Here is an 8,150-nt window from a genome sequence, read left to right on the forward strand (position 1 = left end):
CCCCACCCCACCATCAGTCACTTGTCTCTACAACTGCTCCTGATCCTTTCCTTCCCTGCACTGCAGTCATGCACCATCGCTAAGCTGTCATCTTGGTGCAAGTTAACGTGTGTTTCACTGCCATGCAGTGCTCCATCTCCCCTCCCAGGGGATGGATGTTTGAGCTAATGTTGAACCTGGGATCTTCTTGGCTATGTGAGGAGGTTTACTTGTGTTGGGAGCAAAATAGCCACCTCATGCCCAACCCCGCTGAAGTGCAGAGATGTTGAATAACTCAGGGTTGAACCTCTTGCAGGACCCCGTGCAAAGCTCTGTGGACAACGTGTCCCCAAATGAGCACACAAGAGCAGCTGAACATCTTAGCTGTGGGATATTTTGAGGAACTGTTCAAATTACCACATCAGAGTTCTCACAAGTCTATAAAAACTGAGCAGATAGATAGGAAAAGCATATCGGAGAGCATATCAAATCAGGAGGAAGAGAGGAATTCCCTTCAGTTCTTTATTGTCCATAATCTGACAAGGCTTTAGGTTAGCCACAAGAAATTTGTCATGAAAATTGAAGACAGATACGGGGAAGATGGAAATTCAAGTGATATGAACACTTACAGTATTTCAGACAAGATTGGGTTTGCCTCCGCTGCTACTACAACCTTTCAGATAAGTGGTAAGGTTTTCTTTTATTAAATGGACTTATATGGATTTTATCTGGTCTATGAAGAAAGCAGCACATAAAAATGAAATATTGTATTTATACTGCATATTAAATGTTTTTTACAGTGATTTTGCTACTAAATTAATTGACTGTTTAAAAAAAGAAGTATGCAAAAGTGTCCATCTAGTTGATGCTGAGCATCAGAAAAATATCAGGTTTTTTCCTGTTTTAGAAAATGCCTAAATTGAGTAAAACTTTCATGTATTCATAGTTAAGATACTGAAATCACCAGATCCAATAAAAAAATGTAAATTTATGAATTTTTTGCTGAATATAAATACTTCATTGCTGACTAAACCGTTACATTGTAAAACTAATTAAATCACTGTACTCTTTTAAAGCTAAGACTTTAAACTCCTGATTACATTACTTTGAAAAAAACTCAATTAAGGGTAACTCACTGAATTTCTGAAGTAGTTATTAATGTTTCTGAAACGTTTTTTTCTCCCTAAAGGCCGAAATTTGACAAAGCAGTTCATTTCTTTTACACTTGCTGGTGACAATTTGTTTTAAATGTTATGACTTTTTTTCATTTGTTCTGCAGTTCAGTTTATTATTGATTTTTCATTTGTTTCGAGGCATGCATGCCTCACTGTTGGAACCGCCTGTGTGCAGTGCTCTGGATGGAGAGGGCATGTGCTTTGAGCAACCCTCTTTGAATGGCAGCCTGGGACACCTGAAAGCGATGGAAAGAGGGAGTTTATTGATGCAGAGAGGGGAGAACTACCACATGCATACTGTTATAGGCTGGATTAAGTCTTGATGGAAGTGAGCGGGTTAAACTGGCTAAGGAAAAGACGTCCAAGAGAATGGCAGTGCAAAGCCGGGGTCAGAGGAAGGCAGCCTGCCTTTCCTGCAGGACCCTGCAGTCTCACAGAGGGACCTTGCTGCTCCCCGTCGCGGGAAAGCACTGCTAATTTATTGTGGCCAAGCCTGAAATGGCTGGAAGGGACCAGAATTTGAAGCTGGAGAGATGTGAGAGGGTGTCTACCCTACTTCTGTTGGTTTTTAGAGCCTCGAAGCCAAAGCAAGCCATCCACATGTTGTGCTCGGGCAGCCCTTGGTGTCTACCTGCTGCTGCTGACAGCCGGCCAGGCGCTGCTGGCGTACAAAGGTAATGCTGCAACCCGACGGCGGGCTTGGCGTCAAAAGACAGCTTTGCTGGGCGCTCTCGGGGGTGCGGGCCAGCGGGGATGAGCACACAGGTAGGAAACCTCTGAGGGAGCACAGACGCTCCTCTGCACACCACGAGTCAGAGCAGGAAACCACCCCCCCCTCCACCCCTTATATGTTTTTTGCATTTGCAAAAGCACTTCTGGCTGCACTCCTGGCTGCAGCAAGGACCAGCACATGAAAGCCACCTCCCCGGGTCAAATGGTGATGGTGTTGAACCCCAGGTGTCCTCCATGGGTGGTGAGGAGCTGCTTTACTGAACAGGCATTTCCCAGCCAGATTGGGCAGGGAATATCCACTGCATGGGCCTTTTGTTTCCTCAGTGTTTAAGATGCAGAGAGAGATCTTGAAATGTCAAGAACAAAGTACACCCTATACAGAAGGGATTTGGGAAAGCTCCTTTGCCAACAAACTGCTTTTGGAGAGAAACTCTACAGAGGAGCACATGGGACGTGAAGAAAACTGGAGGAGAAGAGTAGAAGAGGAAATCACCATAATTAAAAGCAGCAATGCAAACCTGATGACGATGATGAACAACATCACCCAGCTTGCAGGTATGGCTCCATTTCTCCATGATGGTTGTACAGTGGGGAGAGCTGGTTCTTCTGCAGCACTGGCAAAGTGGGGCCAAAAACCTAGCTCAGATGACCAAATAACTAGGGCAAGATTTGGTCTTCCTGTCATTTAGTGATGCCCCAGTGCCCAGGGTTAGACACTGGCTCCAGATGCCCTGGCTGGGGAGCTGGACACATCTGGAGAAGCTGGGGCACAGCCCCGTGCAGCCCTCCCCGGTCCCTCAGAAGCTGCACACACGGCTCGGGGCTGCTCTCCCCTCCCGTAACTTGCAGACTTGGGCTCTGGGTGCCCTCCAAAAGGGTGCTGTCTTCATCCCTCAAGCCTATCAACCCCATACTGCTATGTCCCTTACTGAGTGATGATTACTGAAAAATATCCATTAAATATTTATTTCAGGGCCTCCTGGACGCAAAGGAGACCCTGGTCCACCAGGTATGTTGGTAAAAGAGCTGTAAGCAACTTTTCCACTTTTCCTCTTTCTCATTTTTTTTCCCCTAAGAGACCTGAAGTGAGGATTTGGGATTTCAGTCTCTAGACCCAAATCCTACCCAATGTGCAGACAGACACCCAGTGCCCTGGCCATGAGACCTGCTGCACCATTTGACTGAACCTCCAGGAGCCTCGGCTTGCCCTAGTGCTCCTGTAGAGGTCAGTGACCACCATGGAGGAGCATTTTGGCTCTGCCTCCCCACTGCTACCCCACCAGAAAAGCTCAGGGATGATGGAGGAACTGCATCTGGTTGTTATACGCAATAAGCATCCCAAATCCCCATGTGAGACAAGAGAGGACCAGTGAATGGTCTTATGTGCATCCCACAACCAACGGATAGCTGGGCTTTCTGCCCCAGACGTAGCAAGTTGTGCTGCCCAACTCACTCCAGGACAACTCAAGAAGACCTCCCCAGTCCCTGCTCTATAGGGCCCCAGCTGAACAGTGCATGTAACAAACAGTGACAGATTCGGGACCTTGCCCACCCTTGTCCCTGGGGAAACGACCGCCCAGACTCAGGAATGAGCTGGGTGCAAATGCTCCCCTCCACAGCCATGCACAAGCTGCTGCCCTGGGTATCTGGGGGTTTTGGGTAGAACTACACCCGCTGCAGGAGATAAATGTCTCCAGACTGTGAGGATGCAGCAAGTCCTGATCTAATGTTGGCTCCGCTTCGAGCAAAGGTTGGACTAGGCGATGTCCAGAGAAACCAGAGTTTCTGTGATCCTATAATGATGATCTAAGATGCACCCCTTGTTAGGTCAGGTCTGTATCTCATCCATCCCTAGTTCTTGGCTACACTGACGAGCTTTTCTGAAGAAAAAAACCAATACATTTTTAAAAAAGCATGTTTTCATATCTTCCTGGCTGTACTCACAACATTGAAACAGCACCTCCCGCCAAGCATCGTTACTATACATCAGAGCCCAATAGTTCAGTGCATTTTTAGGAAAGATCTTCCCAAAGGTCCCCACAAGCTGGGCTTGGCTGGAGGACAGCTGGCCCCTGCCCAGCCATCCACTCAGCTGAGCTCCATAGACTTTGCTTCAGCGGTTGTGCTGGTCCCTGCCAGCTGACAATAGTCCTCAGTGGTGACTGAAGACGCAGCCACAAAGGATGATTAAAAAATTCATCTCTTCTTCTCAGCCATTACTGGAGATAGATGACATGTGTCAGCTGATATATGTATTTTACATCTCAGGGCTACAGGGACCACCAGGGACAAAGGGAGACCGAGGAGTCCAAGGTAAGGCTTTTGTGACACCTGAATTATTTCTGTGAATGAACATAAAGTGGCTTTATGGATGATTTTATGGGCAATCTTGTCCTCAGTCAAGGTGTAAGTCAGTAGGAATGTCATTGGAGTTGAAGGAAGTAAGCCTATGTAAAGCTAATGTTAACAAAAGTAAAACTTAGGTGGAAAAATTCTTATTTTAAAAGTCAACATGCACCAGTCATAGTGGTCCAATTCCTCACTGCCCTCAGTACCATTCTCAAGTACACAGAGAGCAAAGTTTGCCTCATGCCTGGAGCTGAGCTGCGTGGCCTGCTGCTGATGTTCAGTGGATGCGACACCCGATGAAGAGTCAGAAAAGTGGTGTTGTCCTTGCAGGCTTACATGGACTGCAGGGAGCAAAGGGGAGCAAAGGAGATCCTGGTCCTGCTGGCCCAAGTGGTGAACCAGGAGTGAGAGGAGAAAAAGGAGAGATGGGGCTTGCAGGTAAGACTTCTTCACTATCTCAACATTTTTAAGATTCTCCCATGTATTCCTCTTTAAGATCATTCTACTTAAAACACCAGAATAAGTCTTCATAGGTCAGATATTTCATAAAAATCCAGCTTGCCAGTCAATGGGGGAGCTGATCTGAAGGGATTTAATTTTATGTCACGCTCCAGCGAAGCTCCCACAGGAGGGCTGGGGGAAGAGGACATACAAAATGTTGACTCTGCATCATGGAAGTCTCTTTATAGAGTGACCTTTGTCTAATGAAAGCTGCACGTATTCAATTATTAGCCTATCCCAGTTTAAAGCAGTGATGTTTGCAGTAGGATTTTCATGGCATAAAATAATACAATAGAATTTATACGCACAAGCATGTGGATGTTAGTCCTCATTTAGCAAAATCTATTTCTGAAAACTTTATGTCTTATATAAGCCTGACTTTTATACACCTTAAGTAGAAGAGTTATGCACCATGTTTCTCCCATGTAACGTGCATTAGGGGGCACCTCCTGGATAGCTGTTATTCAGTGGTCTCTCGAGGGCTGCACCCAGAGAGGAAAGGGTACAAGAGCAGGACAGCAAAAGGAAGCAGAAGATGTGTGTGGTGCAGACCAGGGAGGACAGTTGGACAGGTTGATTAGAGTTTCCTCAGATCTTCCATCAGAGGAATACCAAAAGGAGAGGACTTTGGGATAATCCTGGAGCCAAAATATGAAGAAGATGTCATTCTTTAAATGAGGCACTTTCAAGTAACTCAGCTCTTTTGGAGCATGCTGATCACCTCTTCAGAAAAGAGAAGGCTAAAGGGAGATGTGGCAATTCCCTGGGAGCACAGGAGTGGGATATGTTGTCCTCTGTCTCCTAGCTGTAGCTAGGAGAAGGGAAGGGTTCAGGCTGCAATAAGGGATATTTAATTAGAGGAGAAAAGCTTCTAGTGGTAGGGATAGTTTGGGGAATAGATTGAGGAGGTGTCATGGCACCACTGCAAGTCTTTAAGAGCAGGTCAGACAAACATTTGGCCAGACAGTCTGGTAGAGCCAGAGGTGGTTCAGAAAGACTTGTGAGGTGCCATCCAGCCCTGTCCTCCTACAGCTTTACGGGAATGCTATAATGGTAATTGTGGGTGTGAGGCCAAGCCCTGCCACAGAGGTGTTCCACTGGCTGCAGAGACAACAAATTTGTTTGTTTTGTTTCATTCACACACATGTACTGTGCTGTTTGGTAGGTGTCCAAGGACAGAAAGGCGAAATGGGCAAGAAGGGAGACCCCGGGCCCCATGGACCCATGGGTGCTCAGGGACAGCAGGGAGTCCCAGGACTGCCCGGTTTCAATGGTAAGTGCAGAGGACACAGTGCAGTTCACCATCAGCACATGCATGGCGTGATGGAGGGCTGCCCTAGCTGAAGTGTTTGGTTAAGCCTCGTTAGCACTGATGCTAGGATGTTTTCACAGGTAGCATGGGGGAGCCTGGACATCCTGGGCAGAAAGGAGAGGCAGGTAAGTAGTACAGAAGGTGCAGTTTCTTTTAGAGATATGAGACCAATCTCTTTTAGATGGTGCTTCATGACAAGAAAACTGCAGCCAGGCTAGATCCCAGCATGGGTAAGAGAAGATGATGATTAGATAAAGAAACCAAGTCAATGTTATGCAAACCCATCCCGCAGCCTTGGCTGTCTCATCTGGACCCCATTCTCTGTGCAGGAGAATGAGAGGGAAAGAAATGTCCTGTACCATGGAGGGTCATGTCCTTCCTGGCAGATGTGCACACACAAGGGCAGAAATTGGCTGCTCTTTTAGGATAGCACTTGTGCCTCTAAAGGCTGACAGTCTGCAAGGACCTGGATCCATTCAGCCTTTCACTCCAGGCCATCACTCACTGCACCACTGAGATTAGCCCTGCCAAGGGAGGACTGCAATTTAGAGAGACCCAGCATTTGTTTTGTCTTCATAGGGTCAACTCAATCTGCACAGTGCAGGGGCTAGTGATTGAGCTGGGTTTTTTTCTCCTTCATATGTTGTTTTGCATTTCACGTGTGCTGTTTTTGCTCAACCTCAAGGCTTGACTGGACAACGTGGACCCATGGGAATGCCTGGCCTCGAAGGCAGACCTGGTCAGAAAGGGGAGAAGGGGGACCACGGGTCCAGTGGTAGTCCAGGTACAATGCTACTCAAACCTACAGCTTTTAGTGACTGACCTCCTATTCTGGCCTTGCTTTGTGTGATAGCTTCAACCTTACTGATTTGTTCTTAATTTTAGGAATACCAGGCATTGCAGGACTCAAAGGTGAAAAGGGAGACAGAGGAGTAACAGGTAAAGGAGAATAAAACAGGTCTGGGGTCAACAACACACATCATGCACACACTGGAAAGGGATCTCCAACAGCAAGGAGGAGATTTGTTGAGTCCTGCTTTTGGAGCCCCAACACATCCCAGTCTGCCAGACTGCCGGGAGCGGGGCGGGTAGCTACTCACTGGATGGGTTGTTTCAACCATCTGTAACGTGCATGAGGAGGTGATGTTGTCTGCATTTTTGTATAAATAGAAAATGCACAAAACAAAACAGCAGTTTAAGATGAACCAAACAACAACCTCCCTACCCTGGAGCTAAAGACAAATTTTACTGGCTGTAAATATGATGGGGAAGGGTATTCACTAGCAAGCATCTGTCCTGGCCTCCTCTGCAGCATTGCAGGAAGAGGTATCTTCAGGGGCCAACTTGAAGCACATAGCCTAGACCTTTTCTTTAACCTTCTATCTGAACAAGTCCGTCTCTCTGTCCCAGACACCCAAACGATAGTGTGATGTTCTGCAGTACAAGCCTGTTCTGGCGTATTTCTCCTGAATCAACCTTTTTAATCCTGAATTTATATAGTGCACACAACCTCTCCTGTCCATCAGGAGGTGACAAAGGCCAAAGTGCTGCACCCTTCTGCATTCATTGATACCTGGATAGTAGGGATGGGAGTCACAACATCATGTGCTTACATATGTCTGATACACCTAAATGTACGTGTCTAGGCTCCCTATACAGTCAGTGAAGACCCACCTGGAGGGAGGGTCTCTATCCCATCAGTGGAGTTTAGGATATGAGATAAATGATCAGAAGTTGGTCTACTTCAGGAAAAGATGATTCTCCACTGCCTGTATTTTCTTTATTGATGAGGTCTGCACTGAATATAATGAGAAATCAGACACCCACTTCAGAAATAGATGCCTGTGGTGTAGACAGATAAACTACACAAGCTGAAATCTATCAAAAATGCTAGTTTGCATAAGCTTTTAAAAATGTCTTGTAAATTTTTGTTTGTTTTTTTTGACGATCTCAGGTCCTCCAGGGCAAAAGGGAACAAAGGGAGACCAGGGCCTGCCAGGTAAGCCCTTGTTCAACAGCGTGACTTACTCTGATGATGCAAAGCACTTTAAGTGACACGTTCCACTTCTCTGCGTCAATGTGGAATGCTTGTCACACTCTTT

The 8,150-nt window shown here is 46.5% G+C and overlaps 1 protein-coding gene across 1 annotated transcript in view; it reads left to right on the forward strand.

The window, feature by feature from the left end:
* Positions 1 to 551: 551 nt before the first annotated feature.
* MARCO (macrophage receptor with collagenous structure) overlaps positions 552 to 8,150 on the forward strand; it is a 10,039-nt gene continuing 2,440 nt past the window's right edge. The window contains exons 1-11 of the mRNA XM_010284871.1: positions 552 to 666; positions 1,727 to 1,828; positions 2,211 to 2,441; positions 2,860 to 2,897; positions 4,148 to 4,199; positions 4,566 to 4,673; positions 5,902 to 6,009; positions 6,129 to 6,173; positions 6,734 to 6,832; positions 6,934 to 6,987; positions 8,003 to 8,047. Coding sequence (XP_010283173.1) covers positions 552 to 666; positions 1,727 to 1,828; positions 2,211 to 2,441; positions 2,860 to 2,897; positions 4,148 to 4,199; positions 4,566 to 4,673; positions 5,902 to 6,009; positions 6,129 to 6,173; positions 6,734 to 6,832; positions 6,934 to 6,987; positions 8,003 to 8,047 — 997 coding nt within the window. The remainder of the gene's footprint in view (positions 667 to 1,726; positions 1,829 to 2,210; positions 2,442 to 2,859; positions 2,898 to 4,147; positions 4,200 to 4,565; positions 4,674 to 5,901; positions 6,010 to 6,128; positions 6,174 to 6,733; positions 6,833 to 6,933; positions 6,988 to 8,002; positions 8,048 to 8,150) is intronic.

This window comes from Phaethon lepturus, unplaced genomic scaffold (genome assembly GCF_000687285.1).
Source record: "Phaethon lepturus isolate BGI_N335 unplaced genomic scaffold, ASM68728v1 scaffold31920, whole genome shotgun sequence".
In the NCBI taxonomy this organism is placed as follows: domain Eukaryota; kingdom Metazoa; phylum Chordata; class Aves; order Phaethontiformes; family Phaethontidae; genus Phaethon; species Phaethon lepturus.